This window comes from Aulonocara stuartgranti (genome assembly GCF_965226115.1).
Source record: "Aulonocara stuartgranti genome assembly, chromosome: 15".
In the NCBI taxonomy this organism is placed as follows: Eukaryota; Metazoa; Chordata; class Actinopteri; order Cichliformes; family Cichlidae; genus Aulonocara; species Aulonocara stuartgranti.
The window spans coordinates 12,140,418-12,159,204 of NC_138951.1; the positions used below are offsets into that span (position 1 = coordinate 12,140,418).

General features: G+C 43.3%; 1 protein-coding gene across 4 annotated transcripts in view; it reads right to left on the bottom strand.

Annotated features, from left to right (window-relative positions):
* syne1a (spectrin repeat containing, nuclear envelope 1a) overlaps positions 1-18,787 on the bottom strand; it is a gene marked incomplete at its 5' end in the record, with an annotated part of 121,706 nt that overhangs the window by 39,520 nt on the left and 63,399 nt on the right. For all 4 annotated transcript variants that reach the window (XM_082506593.1, XM_082506595.1, XM_082506594.1 and 1 more), the window contains 22 exons: positions 553-738; positions 1,032-1,169; positions 1,299-1,481; positions 2,025-2,177; positions 2,512-2,667; positions 3,539-3,704; positions 3,974-4,260; positions 5,812-6,030; positions 6,193-6,337; positions 6,459-6,796; positions 7,222-8,826; positions 9,025-9,423; positions 9,533-9,689; positions 9,886-10,151; positions 10,301-10,477; positions 10,586-10,711; positions 11,701-11,847; positions 12,973-13,149; positions 14,051-14,218; positions 14,490-14,642; positions 14,992-15,318; positions 18,284-18,454. In XM_082506593.1, the coding sequence (XP_082362719.1) occupies positions 553-738; positions 1,032-1,169; positions 1,299-1,481; positions 2,025-2,177; positions 2,512-2,667; positions 3,539-3,704; positions 3,974-4,260; positions 5,812-6,030; positions 6,193-6,337; positions 6,459-6,796; positions 7,222-8,826; positions 9,025-9,423; positions 9,533-9,689; positions 9,886-10,151; positions 10,301-10,477; positions 10,586-10,711; positions 11,701-11,847; positions 12,973-13,149; positions 14,051-14,218; positions 14,490-14,642; positions 14,992-15,318; positions 18,284-18,454 (5,844 nt within the window). The remainder of the gene's footprint in view (positions 1-552; positions 739-1,031; positions 1,170-1,298; positions 1,482-2,024; positions 2,178-2,511; positions 2,668-3,538; positions 3,705-3,973; positions 4,261-5,811; positions 6,031-6,192; positions 6,338-6,458; positions 6,797-7,221; positions 8,827-9,024; positions 9,424-9,532; positions 9,690-9,885; positions 10,152-10,300; positions 10,478-10,585; positions 10,712-11,700; positions 11,848-12,972; positions 13,150-14,050; positions 14,219-14,489; positions 14,643-14,991; positions 15,319-18,283; positions 18,455-18,787) is intronic.

The following is an 18,787-nucleotide window of genomic DNA, read 5'->3' on the forward strand; positions in this document are numbered from 1 at the left end:
TCAGTGCAGTTTGAATGATGAAGATAGTGGTGCCTCTCGCTTTAAAATGTATTCATTTGCAAATTCTAACTGACCTTAATGTGCATCATTGGAAAGAAACTAAATTACAAGTCGCTACAAATTAAACTCGTGCTCTGCAATCTAGACCCAGAAAAAAAATCTAACTCACAAGAGGAGTTGTAAACAGATTTCCAATGCACAGTGTTATTAGCAACAATCAGCAACAGACTGTCGTCTGGGAAGCAGCTGCATGGCAATCAGATTAGCGTAACAGATTACTGCTGCACACGCTAAATGAAACAGTGCCTTCCATTATGATGGAGTAATCTGTCGTGAATGACCATAAGGGGGCACTGTTGAGTTGTGGCTAAATTATAATTGACTCAATTTGAAAGGATGTGCACATGCTCTTATGCAACAGAGTGTGTGGAATTATAAAATGGGAATAGCCACAGTTTTTTTGGCAGCAATGGAGATGATGTGATCACGGGAAGACTGAGGCAGGGGGGTACTGCATAACTCCTGTAATGCTTTCTTAAAAGTGTCATGTACCTTAGCTGCATCCTGCAGACTCTGGAGGCGAGTCTTGGCAGTTTGCTGCAGCTCTTCTGTGCGTCTGCTGAGGTGTTTCACCCGCTGGCTCCACCCCTCTGTCTGCAACACATCCGCCAGCTGCACCTCCCTCTCCCCCATGGCCTCCAAGTCACCATGGAGACCTCGACACTCACGCAGTAAGGCCTGCCACCAAATGAACGCAAATTATAAGTCAAGGAGAGGAGTCTTCTCGGGTGTGCAGTTATACTAATTAAGGCCAGTCGACATAGTGTAGAGCATGACGTTTCACTGGAATTTTAAAAACTCGGTGCATCTAATTAGCTTCAACTTTGTGGGGTATCCACAGCTCCAGGATTAATATTTTGGAGGAAGAATAAACATGGATTTTAATAGAACCCATTCATCTTACACAACAGCAGCTTTAGGAAAACTTATAGCTATTCACAATCCCTGCTGGCAGCGCCATTAAAGCTCACCTGGTGTGCTCGAATTTGCTCCTGCAGCTGGGACGCAGAGCTCCAAATGATATTACCGGTGACCAGAGCCTCAGCTTTCTTTGTCCAGCTCAAAATGAATGCCTTCATGCCCTGATATTCCTCCACCTGTCTTTCTGCCTGCTCAACAGAAGACCACAAAGTCAGAGCAAATAATACAAAAACTACATTTAATATAATAATATTTAAGAGAATTATATGAAACAAATCATTTGGATGGCACACTGAACTGACTGCCCCCCCCCACACCTTCTTCAGTCTGTTGGCTCTATCCTGGACCTGCTGCGAGGTGTGGTGCTGCACCTCTGTCAGTTTGGCTACAGCATCACCCAGCTGCTTACACAGGAGAGGGTTCTGCTCCCCAAACTCCTGCACAGCCACTCCCAACTCTGCCAGAGAGCAACCGCAGGATTCACACTCCTCAGAAAGAGCCTGGAGAAGGGAGGAGAGGAGGGGGTGAAAAAAAACGGAGGAGAAAGGAGGTGTAAGGAGGGCAGAGATTAAAGAAAGGGAGTTCATGAGCGAGGTAAAACTAGATTTAGAGTTTATTTTGAACACAGTCAGGATACATTTCAAGTAACACTCTCATCCTAAAAGCAGTAACTACTTAATTGTGACCCACAGCTTTAAAAGCGTATGAATGACAAGTTGGGGTTTTATAGCTTTCCTGGCGAGGAACAGTGATTAATTACTAAACCAGAGGCATGTGGGATGTGCTCAAACTGCTCCTTTAAATGAATTTTAACTCCAAAGTTTTTTTTCTACAAATGAGTGAGGGAAGAAACATGCTGGGGAGACAAGAAGAAGAACAGGAGGCAAGGGGCTCAAACTCCCATCTGGAATACTCCTCTCAAAAGTGGGTCACTGTTGAAGCCAGAACTCAATTCACTCATTAACCTCAACATCTGCAAAATGAATAGCCGATTTAACAGGGGTTAATTGCTTGCTAATTAGTCAATCTGTCTGTTTGATTACTTTGGTGTCTTCTTTGGCCTCCTCCAGGTCGGCACCCTTGTCTTCCAATTTTAGAGCAATGGTCTTCAGCTTTGCCTCGATGTCCTGCAGTCGGGAGCTGAAGTCCTCTTTCACATCTCTGGTCTGCTGCACCTCCCTTTCCCTTGCCTGCACCTGAAGTGGATATCAGAAACACACACAATGTTTGTTTAACATCCCTTTTTGGCTTTTTGTTAGTGGCAGAGAAGTTACAGATAGAATATGTGTGAAGAAAGAGTTGCAGACAACATCCAACACAGAACTTTTGTGATTGTGTAATAGAGCCTTAACAATTAGACCACATAATACCTTAGAAATACACAGTTAAAAAAACATAGGTCAAATACTAACATAAACCTCTTGACAAGACTAAATGAATGTTAAACAAATCAGTGTCATATTTCATTGATAATATTCATACATGCATCATTATTAGAGTCAAATAATACAATAAGTAAAATGAGCTTACCTGATCCTCAGCAGATCCGAGAGCCAGCGCCACCTCAGCTAGCTGCATGCTGAGTTCAGAGGGCAGGCCAGCTTGGAGGTCCTGGTACTTTGATTGCTGCAGCTCTGTCATCCGCTCCACACTCTGACGTCTGCTGATCACCTCACCGTGTGCCGTCTACAAGGCAAAGTGTATGACATGAATGTAACATACGAGAAGCTGCACTTGATGAAATATACATGGTTATAATCAAGCTGAATGATCAACAATTAATCAAAAATTAAACTCCCGTTATAGCTTGGTCTTGTTTAACTTAACTAACTCATTTAAGTGTATAAATCTTTGTCAGGGAGTTAAACTAACTTCATGGAGACAAAGCAGTGATCCACCAATAGCAACATTTCATTATTGGTGATTTCACTTTAGAAATTGTTTGGGTGTTTTTTTAAATTTGTAATTATTACATGAATGACTACAAATCCCTTTTTATCATTTTTCCATTAATCTATCTATTTTTCACCACTTATCTGGCTCTTGGTCACAAGGTAGCAGACTAAGCTCTTCCAGCTCTCCCGCAGGACACCAAGGCATCCTCAAGCCAGCCGAGAGGAATAACCTTTCTAACTTGTCATGGGTCTGCCTTGAGGCCTCCTTCTAGTAGGATATGCCCAGGAGGAATCCTATTCAGATGTCTGAACCACCTCAACAGGCTCCTTTCAATTGGGAGAGTAGTGACTCTACTGTGAGCCCCTTCCAAATGACCACTGTTCTTACTTTAAGGAAGAGCCCAGAGACCCTTCAGAGGACATTCATTTTTACCACTTCCATGTACTATCTCATTGTTTTGATGACTACTAACAGCTTGCTGCCACAGGTGAGGGTAGGAACATAGATAAACAAGTAAATCCATAGCTTTACTCTCACACATTCAAACATAATCACATCTGTTAATTATGTTAATACATTGTATTTGTGTCTAAACAAGAAAAAAAACACCACTGAAGTCAGACTATGTTTGCTTTATGTGTGAGACTAGTAAGTCCTTTACCTCTAGCTCTTGCAGCAGTGAATCCAGGTCTGCAGTGGGACTCAGCAATAAACCTCGGGTGTCCTGGATCCAGCCTTTGACTAAGCCTAGCTCTTTCTCAACCTCCTCTCTCTCCCTCAATTCCTGATGCACCTGAGTCCTGCTAGCCCGCACCTGCAACACAAGGCTGACAAGACAAGGAAGAAAAAGATCAAAATAAACAAACACATTTCGGTCTGAATGGGATATTTATTACATTTACTATAAACAAATTTAAGTGGTAAAAAGCAGAAACTCTTTTTAAAAATGAAGATAAACTGAAAAGTAGCCCCATTATCCTTGTACTAGGAGGCTGTAAAACAACTTAAATATCCACCTACCTAAGTTGAACAATTATAGCAATAATCATTATGAGTATAAAGTGGCTGTCAGCAGCCCCAGCAGCAGTCATCTCACCTGTCATACTGCGCCTGCATGCTCTGGATCTCCTGTGAGCACGGCGTCTCCTTGTGTCCGTTCTCAGTGCTTTTCTCCATCACTTCCACCTTGTCATCCTCTCCCCTAAGACTGCAACTTTGTTGCCCCAGCAGAGCCAGTATGGACTGCTCCCTCTCCACTTCCAGACTGAAGGAGTCATGGTACTCCAGGAGACTCTGAAGCGCCGCCCTGGTGGCTGCTTTCTCAACCGTGCTGTCTGGGACACGACCGTGGAGGTCTATGGACACCGATCGTACCTTCTCCATCTGAGGGACAGATGTTTATTTACAGAATTATTCTCCACATTCAGCTTCATGTAGAGCTTGTGGGTTTAATAAAGGGGCTGGGAGACATAATTACTAACATTTTTGTCTGTTTTCACTTGTGATTGCTGCCAGTCTACTTTATGTGGGACAAGACTTTGTGATAGTCAAAGGAATCAGTGGACAAAGAGGATGACATCATGCCCAGTTGAACAAAGGGGCCACAGAAAAACAGTGGACAGCAGGAATGTGCCACATATGAGGAAGTGACAGTTACTTACAATATGACTTCATTTCCTTTTTTAGGAAGAGTGTCTTGTGGGTATTTATGGGAAACAGAGAGCGTTCAAACACAAATTAGGTCAAAAGGCGGGAAAACACTCCATGACACAGTGTTTTGGCAGAAGGAAACAACTGGCCTAAAGCCTGGAGTTACATCACTGCACACCAACTGGTGTTCAGCGGTTACTGTGTTTGACCCAAATTTGCAGACGCATTTTTGCAGAAGGTTAGTAAGTAAAGTCATATTTTATTTACAAAGCACCTTTATAAATAAAACAAAACACTAAAACATCAAAACAAAAAGTGAAAAAGTGGGTGGACCACAGCATTCTTAAAATAAACAGGGACTTAACTGGACGCCAGTGAAGGGTTGATTATAGAGACCACACAGGGACAGACTGAAGACTTGTGACGTACTCGGGTCTGACTTTTGCTTCAGCCATAGCTAATGCTTGTCTTACCTGAACCTTTATCCAAACCTAAAATGTCCCATATTCTCTGCAAGTTTCCGGACCGTCAGAGTGGGACTCTGGTGATTCAACATAAAAGCCACACAATAACAGAAATAACCTAACTGATCAAGCTGAGGCAGATCAGCCTCTTCTGTGTTGGGCAAAGTATGAGTGTTTTTATCAGTGGAGTCTGGTGCCTTTGACAGCAGAATAAAACAAGTCTTCTCTTAGCAAAGGCCATCACATATCACGTAAAGCAAAGAAGTAATAAAATAAACACAGCCCACTCTGAAAATAATATTTTTTATATGATCCAGTTAGTTTCCTTGCTACTCCTGTCTGCTTCACCAACCTGGCAAAGTACAAACTATCATCCACTAAAGCTAATAAATCGACCGTGCACAAGGTTCTGATACAGCCACACTTAAAAAGAGTCTGAGTTGCGTGCTTAACTAGGACTTTCACATTCACCTAAAAGAAACCGAGCAGTCAGAGAGTAGGATGTGTTGCATTTATTAGCTATATGTCTATAATCATTGATCATCCAGTTTTCAGTGGTTTATAAAACTAGAAGGTGGTCTAGTTGTGGAGAGTGCTAGAAAAATTACGGTGACAAGGAAATTTATACTTTTTACATCTTCAAGCTAATAAAAACACATTTTCATGATTTGGGACCTTAAAGTAAACCTTTTCCCTAAAGGTTTACTTCAGCGATTTACAGTGTGGGGACCTGCTCTTTATTCCCCAGAAAGCAGGCCAATACGTGAGGACCACCACACCAATAACATGCACAAAAACCCACGGGTAAACTGTCTCTTACTTTCTCATTGAAGTTCCTCCACTCTCTAGCAGTGTCCTCCAGTGCCCTCTCCTGGGCTCGGGCCACACTGCGGAGATGGGTCCACCGTTGCCATAGCGACGACACAACGTGACTGGTGATAGCTTTGCTGGATTCAGAGATTAATTGCTCCAGCTCTGCTGCTCTTTCTTTCAAAGCATTCAGAGGCATTTCCAGCAGGTCAACATGCGCCACCAGTGACTAGAACCAAAAGGTTATAAGAGATACGACACAAAGCTGTTTAATAAATATGTTCTCCTCAAACATATCATGCAAAACTAAAAGATACAACCCCTGGGAAAGGCTAGATCATTTCTGTAATTTCTAATACAGAATCTCTTTTTCTCTGACACAGTGACCCACCTTGTATCTTTGACACTTGTCTTCTGCTTGGTGGGCGCTTACAGCTTTAGCTGTAGTGAACATGGCCATCCTGCCCTCTGAATCATTCATTTGCTCAACCACGGTCTCTTTCTCACGTTGGAAGGAGCTCCACAGAGCTGCACATCTAAGAAACATTCAGATTGAACATCAATGATGGGTGACATAATAAAGAAACTATGCACAACATCATTTTAGGTATATGGAATAAATATAAACTGTATATGTATACTTGATATAGCACACACCTCTCCAACACTTCTCTGTAAGTATCCACTTGCTGTTTGACTTCGGTGCTTCTTAGCTGCATTGTGTTTACTTTTTCTCTGAGCCCACTCATCACTCCTGCCTCCAGAAAATCCACCAGCAAGGGATCTAAAGTCCCGAACTCCTGTAAACCAGTTTTGAAGTTTTTTTCCTTAGCTAAAATTTCTTCCAGATCCTGTGCACAGTCTGCTTGGTTTTCGAGCTCCACCCCTGTGGTGGCCCTCTGAAGCAAAGCCGCAGCGGAGTCTAGCCATTTCTGCATGGACTGCAGAGATAAGTGGTGCCTCTGGACCAAGGAAAGCGCTTGATCCACAGCCAGCTAGAATATGCAAAAGGTGATTTAATTAACTTCTTTTTCTGGCCTCCCACAAGATTTTATCTATGTAAATGAGTTGATAGAGAAGGGCACAGTTTAAACATTAAACCACATTTTTGCTGTTAATGTGTAAAAATGTCCTGTTTTTAAACTTACCAGTAGTCTTGTTTTTATAGAAGAAGATGCTAAGGATATATTTGAAATGTTTTAACCTCCCCAAGTTGATTAATATTAACAGTGAGGGAGGACATGACACTGAAAGTAACATTTAGAACTTTAAACCATGAATGATGGCTCAGGAATACTGTGGACAATAACTGAGGCAGTCATTTCCAAATGTATATCAATTACATTTAGTGCAACGTCACAATACTATCAGAAAATAGCTATAAGGTGAATTAAAGCAATCAACAAACATAATTACATACTTGTTTTGCACAAATTCCTTGTTGGACTTCATCTCCCAGCCTTCCCAGCTCCTGCAGTTTCTCTTCTACATGGGAAGGAACGGTTGCTTTCCTGCTTTTGTACTTTTGCTTTTCTCGTGCACCCAAGACATCAACGACCCTCAGTCTACTTTTCACTTCTTCCTCCTTGATTTTCAGTTTCCGCACTTCCTCGTGTATCCTCTCAATTTTGACCTCTGAAAAGGTCAAAGGATCCTTCGTTTTGTCTTTAACCGTCCTCAACCACTCGAACACTTTCTCAACAGCTCTTGTGAAGTCTTCATTTTTTGCGACTGTCGTTTCGCTTTCTTCAACGAAACGCTTAGCGTCACATCGTAAAGACTGCAGCGACTGGAGCTGCAGACTAGTTTCCTGAAAGGCAGCAGCATCAGTCGTAAGACAAAGGTTTTGCATCTGTTGGTTGCATTCTTCAGCCTGAGAGTTCACTCCATCCAGATTTTCCAGCAGTAAATAAAGACTTGAGATTTTATCTATGGCACTTACTTCTTTGTCTGATTTCAATTTCACCAGCTCCTCTTTAGCAGACTGTAACTCTGAGTCTAACTTGGAAAAAACTACTTTGTGTTTAGATAGTATTTCCAAGCAATCATGTAAGTGTTTGATCTTCTGATCAATTCTCCTTTTCAGTGTGTTGTGGAGACTCACAAGCTGCTGTGTCTCCTCAGCTCTGTAGTGCTGACCTTTACTGAGGAAACCCTCATTTTTCCCATGCAGTTCTCTAACAGCAGGGCTAATATGGACTAAACTTTCATTTATATTTCTGTATTCATTAACTAAACTAACAACTTCCTCCTCTTCAATACTGATAGTCTGCTTCTCCAGATTGTCAAACTGCTCCTGAAGCTCCTCCAGTGCATTACGAGTAATATCAAAGAAAGTGCAGAACTCTTTCCGTTCTAGGATAATCTGTTGGACCCTGTCTTTCTTCTCTTTGGCTAGAGCTAGGATGGCATTGTACTGCTGTGGCAGGGCATTGAGCCGCTCATCCAGGTAGCAATGGTCGATCTCATTCAGAGTAGGGAGGATCTCCTGACCTATTCTTTGGACAATAAGAAGGAGGTTCTCATACTCGGAAGCTTGTTCTAGGACATTTTGATAATTGGAAAGCTGTGACTGCAAATCCGAGCTATCATCAGCAGTGCTTAAATTGATTTCCGGAAATGTTATGTCATCTGCTTGTCTCAGCCACTGACAAGTCTTGTCTAGGTCAACCTGGAAGTACTTCCTGGAGGTCAAGGCTTTCTCTAAGGCTGCAAGACGCTGGGTAGTCCTCTGGAGAGCAGTTTCAAAAGCAGACTGTAGCTCCTCAAGTCTTGCCAGCGTTTCTGCTCTCTCTTTGTCAGTGGCATCTCTCTCCAGATCGCGGCCTTGTACCCAGAGAGATGCCAGCTCCCTCTGATAAGCTCGTAAGCTGCTCTGAACACCTCGACATCCAGCAACCTGCTTTGCCAGGTCCTCAGGAAGAAGTGCTATGTGGTCATCTATCAAGGCCTTCCTCTCCTGTTGCTGTATCCAAGATAATGCTCTCCCCAGGCCTTGAAGGAACTGTGTCCTCTCTGTGAAGGCCTGAGAGGAAGACAGAAACATCACAATTTATTTACAAATGGACTTTGGCAGGATAAGCAGAATTTATTTCTTGGACTACCTGGTTTTTCTTTGGGTCTTTTTTTTCTTTCACCAGACTAATAGCTCAGGATATAATTAGCCCCGTTAAGGCATAATTAAAATGTTATTTTCAATCTAAATCATAAGTCCAGCTGTTACCTTACTAAGGTACTTCCTCCTTTGGGCAACCCGAGCCCCGAGAGCCTCCACTTCAGTCTGGGCTTGTTCAACGAGCTCCTGCAGGCGTCTCTTTTCACTCAGTCCCAGCCTGGAAGCCACAGCTTGAGCTTCCTTCACTGCCTGACCGAGCAGCTGCTGACGGGCCTCCAGCTCTACACATACGCTCAGGTGGTCAAACAGGAAACTCTGGGCCAGATCGGGGGGTGGGCTGGTTTTCAGGGCAGAGGTGAGGGCAGGCCGCTGCTCCTCCACCCACTCTCTGGCATCTCTCAGCTGATTTTCCACTCGGGCAAGATCCTCTAGCATCTGCGCAGAGTCCTGGATCTTCTGCTGAATCAGCGATTCCAGCTGTGCCCAGCGCTGCTCCAGATGACCCACCTGATGAAATACAATATTTCCAGAAAATGTGTCAATATTACTTCGACCGTGTGATCATATTAGCATATTGCTGGACACATACAGTTATAGAAAAAAATAATGTCCTCACCTGTTGTTTGACCAGCTCCTTGTCTAGCAGGCTAAGTCGAGGCAGGATAGCTTGTCTCTGGTCCCTCAAGTCTTCCAGAGTTTCTCTTTGCTCCTCTAGGTCACTGGCGAGCTTCCTGAGTGCTTCTAGATGCTCACTTGTACTCTCTGTGTCAGCCCTAGTAACATATATACATGAGTTAAGGGACATCAGGGATATAGTAATAAAAATGTAAACTTTTGTCTCTATTGCGGTAGAAAGACTAATGAAACTATGTTGTGTATTCATATATATAGCTATTTCTGTATATACATAAGTGGATGCCATGCAGAGAATGACATTACAGCCTTGATAAAAACAAAAAAGTCTGATACCTAGCAAGGTAGTCCCATTCCCTGGATACTTGATGGAAAAGTTCCTCTACAGCAACAACACTCTCCTGGTACTCTCCACTTCGCTGCATGTCCTCCCCCCGCAGGGCTTCCAGCTCTTCAGCCCGCTGGCCCAGGTCCATCCAGCTTTTCTTCAGTCTCCTTATCTCCTCCAGGGCAGGAGAGACCTGTCCGTCCATCAACCTGCCGATGGCTTCATGCAGACGTGTTACCTCAGATTGTTTCTCCTTAATCTGCTGCAGGAACTCCTGGAAGAAAGATAAGAGTTGGTTTCTGGGATTATTCTGAGCAGCAACTCAAATTGTATGATTTTAGCTAAAAGAAAACTCTTTGAAAAATGTAAATGTAAAAAAATGTAAAAAAAAAATGTTAAAAAAGTAAAATAGTAAAATCTAACCTGGGCCTTGTCCAGCTGGTTCTGTGCAATCTTAGGCTCCAGCTCTGCAGGTCTCCTGGTGAGGTTCTGAAGCTGCTGCTCTGTCTCTATTAGCTGGGTCTCCAGATCTGCCTTCTGCTCCTCGATGTCTCTCCAGCTGTCGGCTACCTCTTCACAAAGCAGCATACGCTCCTCAATCTAGACACAACAATAAAGTGCAGTCATTTCACGATGGGTATATGAGCTATAAACATGCATGCTGAAACTTGTACTCTTTTGCTTAAAAGCTTCTTAAAGTGAACTGACCTGCAGTTTGACCTGTTGGATAGCTGCTGCGGTCTCCCTCACCCTCGGCTCACACAGGTCACACGTGGCGCACACAAGCTGGAGGTAAGTGCCAGCCTGCTCCTGCAGAGCCCGCTCCTGCTTCACCTGTTTGTATATAGCTGTCTATTAATTTTATTGATTTTACTGGTTGGGCATATTATATCCTCACTACATCCTCTCTCACCACGTTGCGGAGCGTCATTTACCTGGCAGGAAACACGGCGCCGAAGCGGCTCAAACGCTCAAAAGTTTGATTATACTTTACGGGAACGGATGACAACCGGGCAACTTGCAATACTTGCAAACAACTTGCAATACTTGCAAAGTAGAAAATGAATGTCATGTTTTTAATTCCGCTCCGGACTCGTGAATCTCAACCCAGCAGCAGCAGTAACGTTTGCACGTCCTCTCCCGTTAATGCGGCAGGTAAATAATCAACTAACAGTGCATATTATGTTAGCGCGATCTGCCTTATTACAAAACCTGCCATTACTGTGCATTTAGGTGACCATGATGAGAGAGACAGACAGAGTCTGGCTCAGATGCTGGCAGTTCTCGCTGCAGTCTACCGGTAGCGTCTCCTTTCAGGTCAGGATAGACGAATGTCACGAGCAGTGACTAAGTTTGTGGTAAAAGGCTTGCACAGCAGATGCTCCGATTTTCGGTAAGTGAATGTGTTTAATTGTAGGCAGAGACATTACTGGATATTCTTGTGTAATTGTTACAGAATAATTTATATTATACTTTGTTATTGCTACAGAAGAATATTTATTTTATTATTTTACATTTACATTTTTTTTTCCTGGGGACCCTGTGACACCCCATTGAAGAGCCGTAGGCTGGATCTCTTAAGATCTCACGGTTGGGTTTGTAAGGCCATGTTACTCCTAAATTTCTATCTTGTTCAAAGAGAAGATATAAAACAAAGTTCTAAGCTAATCGACCTTAGTGTTCTCCTTTTTTAAAAATAAGAATCGATAAGAGAATCGATAAAGAATCGAATCGTTAAACAGAATCGAAGATGGAATCAAAATCGTGAAAATCTTATCAATACCCATCCCTAATACTTACTTTATGTATGTATGGTTACTAACCTGCTGTAAAGCCTCCTCGAGGCTGAAAGAAGGATGTGTAGGAGGCTCTGGCTCTTCTGACACAGAGTTCAACCACGTCTGGCACTGCTGCAGTGTGTCCTGCAGACTCACATGTCTCTGTAACTCATGATCCAGACTCTGATACACCTGTAATACAGAAGAAGCTAAATATAAGTGCTCCTATTGACGCACCTCTGCATGGCAAACCATTTAAATGTTTTCTGTTTTACCAACAGTAGCAGAATAAACACATGCAAGAACACGGAGTGAAAACAACGAACTGTTGGTAGACGACACAGTGCTACAATGCTTTGAAGTCAAAACCTATGGCCAAACACAATGACAGATTAAAACCCAAATGATTAGGCAGTTTTTCATTGTTATATTTAACAGGTGTTGAATGTGGAGGCGTCCATGCCTTCCAGGGGAGAGCGGAACAGCAAGGTCTGATTGACAGTGTTAATATGAGAACCCGAAAGAGAGGAATAACGGGGGGCAACTACTGGCAAAATGCCCAATGTATTTGGCAAAGGCTAGAAGGCTGGCATGGTGGCAAGTGGCAGGCAGGATATTAGAGTTGTGCTGCGCTGGGACACAGTTGGCAGCCATCGTAACACTTGAGGCGCAGTTGTAGAGAAGCCAGCAGTGTAGTGATAAAGTGTGGCTGGATCACACAATGCCAGATTGGATGTGTGAGTGGTGGTGGAGGTAGTGTCTTGGGAGGTGAGCTATGATGACAGAACAGACGATGCCAAAATGACAGAGTGGGGCTGGATTATGGGGGCTCGCCAGATTCGCTGAATGGTGGTGTGTGATCATTTTTGGCTCAAGCATGAAAAAGTGGAGCTGACAGGGGATACACGGAGATTAATATGGCGAGATTGAGTTAGTGATTTTGGCCGGTGGGGTCTGTCCGCATACGGCTGCTGTTGAGCTCCACTTTGGCAGCCCTAATTGGTTGTGCCCTCTACGCTGGCAGTAAAGGGCTGTCTTAAGAGATGGGTTTAAGTGTCAGAATGATTTAGGATTAAGTTGCTGTCTAATCTGTTGGAATATTAACGGAACTGATATCTAAACCATGCGTTTCTGTGCATGCACGTCTCGTCCAAAGGACATCCAAGAATTACTTCATGAATGTGTATTAACCATTTCACTGCTCCATAGACAGACAGACTATCTGTCTTTCTCAGCTTCCCACAACTCCCTCCCTTCTCCTCCACGTTCCCTCCCTCCCTCCCTCCATCTCTCCATCTCCTCCTCCTCCTCACTCACTCTCTGCGCTGTGCTGCAGATGGCAGAGTAGCTGTCTCTGGTGCCTTGCTGGTGTGCCTGGACCTGCTGTCTCAGCCTGCTCTGCACACGGTCACTGCAGCCTTCCATCAGGTGGTCTCCTCGCTCTTTCAGGCCTGCCAAGCGATCCTCAAACCCTGCAATTTCCTCCATGATGGCCTGTGGAGGATAAAGTAACCACGTAGGATTTTATGAGAGAATCTCCAGTGGAGATATAATAGCAGATGAGCTTGTACATTTGTGATTTGAGCAGAGTGACCACAAAGAGCTATTAAACTGTCTGGATTAAATGATGACTAAATCCAGCATCTGTTAAACATTTAGACTGAACCTACTAAAAGAAAACATTTCATTATTAATATATTACTTATGGTTTCATGTCCAAAGCAAAAGTCTGATATTTTTCCAAATTAATTGTCGTAAAATTCACTATTATTGCCAAACCCAAACACCATGCCAATCACTTATGCCCAGCAAAATGAGGTCTGAGCAGTATATCGATGGGAGACACTGGGATAGCCGGACGTTCCCCAGAAGGGACTAGTCCCATCCGGGGAACCCCAAGGATCCCCAGAAGGGACCAGATGTGTAGGGGGGAAAGCAACAGTGGTCCCAGTGGTAATTGGAGCACTAGGTGCAGTGATTTCCAAGCTAGGCAAGCGGCTTGAGCAGATCCCAGGAACAACGTCTGAGATCTCTGTCCAGAAGAGCGCAGACCTAGGAACCTCAAGCTCCCAGGCCTCTGGCAGAGGACCCAAGCTTCAAGGATAAAGACTGCCCGCTGGGGTAAGAAGGGAATTATATATATATGTATATGTATATGTATGTGCCCATGTGTAAAAGAGGCATAAGTAAAATTTATTGAGAAGACAGTAACCCTGGCATCCTATATGCAACAAAACCCTTTCAAATGATGATGACACTAACATCAAATAAAACAAACATCAAGTAGTAGTACAGGCCACAGGGGATCATTTTTGTCCCCCAATTAAGGCGATTTGTCATTAAATACAACCAATAAGTCCAAAAACAGCAAAAGTGAAATATTTTATTTGGGTACCTTGTGTCTGGCCAGCTGTTGAGTGGCTGCCTCCAGGCTGCCGCTAATACTGGGATCAGGGGTCACCATCCTGCTGGACATCTGCAGCAACCAGCGCTCCACTTCCTGGAGTTCGTTGTGGTAAGCTTCCTGTTCCTTCACCTGGCCTTCCAAATTCTCCACATGAGCCTGGGCCACACAGTTCACAGACAAACTATACTGATGACAATGCATATGCAACAGCTGGGCAGGAAAGCTTCTTTGACACTGAGAAGCAACAGTGTTTTGTTTTTTATCAGAAGCTAGTTTTACACAACTTTTTAGAAACATCCACATGCATGTACATGCACTTAATTTATGTGAAGCTGATTCCAAAGTTGCTGCTCTGCCTGCATGGAAAGTACATTAGTTTGTCCTCTTTTTCAAAAAGAACTACTGTCATCTGTGTACAGCTTCTCACCAAGGCAGTATTACAAAGTCCAGTGTAGTCCTTTTGTAGTTTGCTTATTTTATCTCGAATGGAGGGGTAGTGGACAGAGGAAAGTAGAGCGTCGCCCTTTTCCAGCACTGACTTGATGGCTCCATCATGGGACTGAACCATCTGCAACAGAGCCTAAAACACACAAACAGACAAGCTTTATCTTCAGTATCTTCCGCACAATAGGGTATGCTATGTGGCGTTAGATGTTAAGCTTTTTTTTTAATCTAGTTTACTATTAATAGGGTTTACTTATTAATGCCAACTGCTGTTAAAGCAGCCAATAAGCATCTGTCATTATGACTCTGGAAAATGGTCAGCAATTATTTAAAGCAAATCTACTTTTAAAGTTAATTTTCAGACATGCAAGGTCACTCATGTGGTTCATTATGCTAATATTAGTCTTGCTGAATTCGCCAAAGAGAAAAAAATCACTTAGTGTAAAATTAATCCAGATGTCCCCCTCACTTTTTTTATACTATACCTTATACTTAGTCAGCTGTGCTCTGCGTTGATACAGCTCAGCCTTGGGCTCCACTGGCGTACGAAGCAAAGCCTTGGTTTCCACCAGCCACTGAGCCTGAGCCTTGTACCGGTCCTGGAACTCCTTAGCTAGCAGTAATGCCCGCTCAAGGAAGCTGCGCTCCTGCCTGAGGCCTCCGGCTAACTCCTCCAGCTGGGAAAGACGCGCCTCTACTTCTCCTCCTAAACTTTCAGCTGCAGATTCATTCAGGAAGCCTGCCGCCTGTTCTGCTCGCTCCCTAAGTGATTTCAGGAAGCTGTGACCGTGCTGGAGCTCAGACTGGAGACTCTGGGAGAAAGAGAAAGCATGAATAGAGCTCACCATGGGTCCTGCTACTGTGTTATCACCATTGCTTGTTACTAACTGACCTTCAGCCAAGGCAGTTTACACACTACTGAATGAAAGAAAAGAGTAAATCATCCTCTTGGATAAAATAGATTTATATCATAGCTTCACTGACTTTGAGGCTGGCATTCAATACAAGATCACTGATTCCCTTGTCCTTCACCTCCGGTGCTGTCCCAGTCACCCAGACAAGCCTTACAGTGCATTTGAAAAGCTTTGAACTCATCGGGTAGGCTGACACCTGCATGGTGCGATGTGGAGAGGACTGGGAGGTCATGTTGGGGAGAAACCACAGTGAATAATATGAAAGGAGGACCCAATTATAACAGGCCCTTAACAGGCACAAGTAGCTGCAGGGTTTCCAGGGCAACCATAACATGCCACACACACACACACTCACACCTCCACTCTATGGGATGCCATCTAGCTTTCATCATCAGTCTGTTATTGCCTCTCACTTCAGCAATCCCGGATCTCCAGCTATGGCTGTTGGTAATATAATATAACAAGAGCCGCGTCTGTCTGCACACGTCCATGCTTCCCGCTTAATGTGATGCTCCAGGCTCGCTCGTCACTCGAGTAATGGCGTTCACGCTTTATGGCTTTAATGAGCGACACTGACTACATTTCAATTTCATATAGTTCTCTGTGTTTACCAAGAGCTAAAAGAAGAAATCTGCAGTAACTGCAGTTACAGCACTTTAGACTTAGTGCTGAAAAACTCATTATTGCCTCTTCATCTCACACCTGATATCAGTTTTCCATCTTAGCAGCAGCGGTGGTTGTTTACATGTTGAATTAAAGTTGCAAGATTTTGTTCTTCCAGAATCTGAAATAATCAGTGACTTCACTTAAGAGAATGATCAGAATTTGGTGCTCACAATCTGTCTTTGCATCAAATAAGTTATCAGCGTAAGGTTTTAAACTTGCATAGGCTCATATAATTTAATAATTCTACGGCTTCCATATAGCATAAGGCAGTACAGTCTTGTGAACAATGTATATCAGGTCTTAAAGACATCATGCCCTTTCTGCTGTAGCTGTCTTATAGCACGTCAACCCAATTATCCCAGTCAAGTTCCTTGTCCACCTGCTGTAACTGGTGATTCTGCATCAGTGCCTGGGCTCTTTTATCTACTGCACTGCATCTACTATGGATCTGCCAACCATGTTTAGCAGTTACATTACCTACTAGAAGGGGAAGGACATTACAAAAATGACCCTTTAAGCAGTTTAGCAGTCTCTGCCGTCAGTGCATGAAAAGCAGCGAAACCACAGAACAGAAGGAGCATGTTTAATTCTGCATAGCTCAAAATTTTGTTCAAATTAATTAAGAAGCATATGTCAATTTCTGTGCTAAACTAAATGCATTCATTATTCCCAGTTACAAATATGGAATTAAAAAATGGGGCGATTTACCTTTACCTTTGGGGAAAAAACTCTGACTGTGTGCATCAGGGACTCTGGGGAGGATATGACCTTGAACATTTATGAAATGCGAATTAAATTAAAAATTATGGAGGGAGGAGAAAGGAGGGGGGGGGGGGGGGTGCTTATTAATGAGAACCAACCCTTTTCTATTTTGCATTTTGCCTTGTTTACATGTTTGTACGAGCCAGTCATTTCAAAATAAATCTTGTCAAAGAAAACTACAGAGACGCTTCAGTTGAAGGGGACAAATTAAATTATATGTTACATTCTACATGATCACGATATGTACAATGAATTCACAGCACATTTACAACTGAGGTAGTCCATCATTACTGTATGACTCACACTTTGACAGTATCAAATAAAGTCCAAATCCAACTAATGGCCCTTGACACAACTATTGATTACTGGTCTTTGTGTCGATGCATAATCATCCCTGCTCACTGAACAGCCCTGTAGCTCTCACTGCAGGAGATGAGCAAGCGCTCGTGTGTTATATGCAGTGCTGGAAGGACACATGTGGTGGCAGCATGTCTTCAGTGCATACGCAGAGACAGAGCATCGATCCCAGACACGGATTACTGCAAAGACTGCACCAGATGATCTATTGTAAACATCTATGTTTGGTGTGCGGGTGTGTGTGTGTGTTAAGGCTGTTCTGGATGTATGTGAAGAAGACAAAGAGAAATGAGATATAGCGATGGAGAAGTAAAAAAAATGCGCGAGGACTCATGGGTTTGCTGCAGCTTGTTAGTTAGCACTTTGGATGGGTTTTATGATATGAAACGAGTGTTTGAGGAGAGAAGTGTGTGTGTGTGTGTGTGTGTGTGTGTGTGTGTGTGTGTGTGTGTGTGTGTGTGTATTGAAGCAGTAAGGGCACTGCATCAATTACAGTGTCTGTGCCAGCAGGCTCCTGACACCGGCGCTTCTTCATCCTCTTACACACAGTGGGAGGTCTCCCCCTGCTACCACGCTTCCTCTAAAGCAGCACCCGCTTTGTCTTCATAAAGAGCCGATCGATACACACATTCTCACCCAATCCTCTACACACTCGATTTGAACTATGCCAGGCAAACTATAGTGGTGATTCTCTTTTTACAGTGTGTGCATTTCTGAGCAGGGCTACCTCCCTCAAAAGCCAATTTGATGAAATGAACATAAGAGAAAGTGCTGCAGTCATTTTCTCTTAGGTGAGAGCGCTGTCCAAATATTATACGAACAATGAACGCTTTTCAAGTTTTACAGGAAGCCTATGCATATTTTACCGGCCATTTTGCAGCTGCCAAAGAAAACTGCACAAAGGATTTGTTTGCTGGCTTGTGAAATTGGATTCATATGAGTTTGTGCTCAAATTCTTTGACATAAACAGTTCAGGGAGGTGCATTAGGTGCACCGCTGCACCTTCTATCCAAATGCATCACTTTGGGTCTAAACCGTGGAGGTTTAGAAATGTAACAGTGAAACTAAATAAACATACCTCTAGTTTTTTCATCTTCTTCTCCATGGCCGCCTGGTCTAGAGGTTCAGAAGTGTCAGTTAATGCTGTGAAGCTTTTCAGAGTCGAGCCAAGCCACTCGGTGAAGGATTTGCAAAGATTCTCTGTCTCTTCAATGCTCCTCAGCTCCTCTTGTAGCTGTTTGATGGTGTCCTGAAAGTAGATTAAATCGAAGGTCAGAAGAAAAAAGTTCCAGAAATGTTAAGTTTGGATTTTTAAGGAGGATAAATATCTTACTATGATACATAAAAGCTCTGTCTGCCTGAAAACTCTGTCTAGACGATCAGGAGATGAGCAACCAAACTTGGCACACACATAGATCTGAAGCCCCTGAAGGGACTTATCGAAATCAGATACTATGATATCCATCATGTTGCCTAGCAATGGGCTAAAAATACCTATTTTTTCCATTCATGCACCTATAACGTTATGTTAAAGTATGTTTCTTCTTCTTTCTTTTTTTTACCACAGCATCTACCCTATATC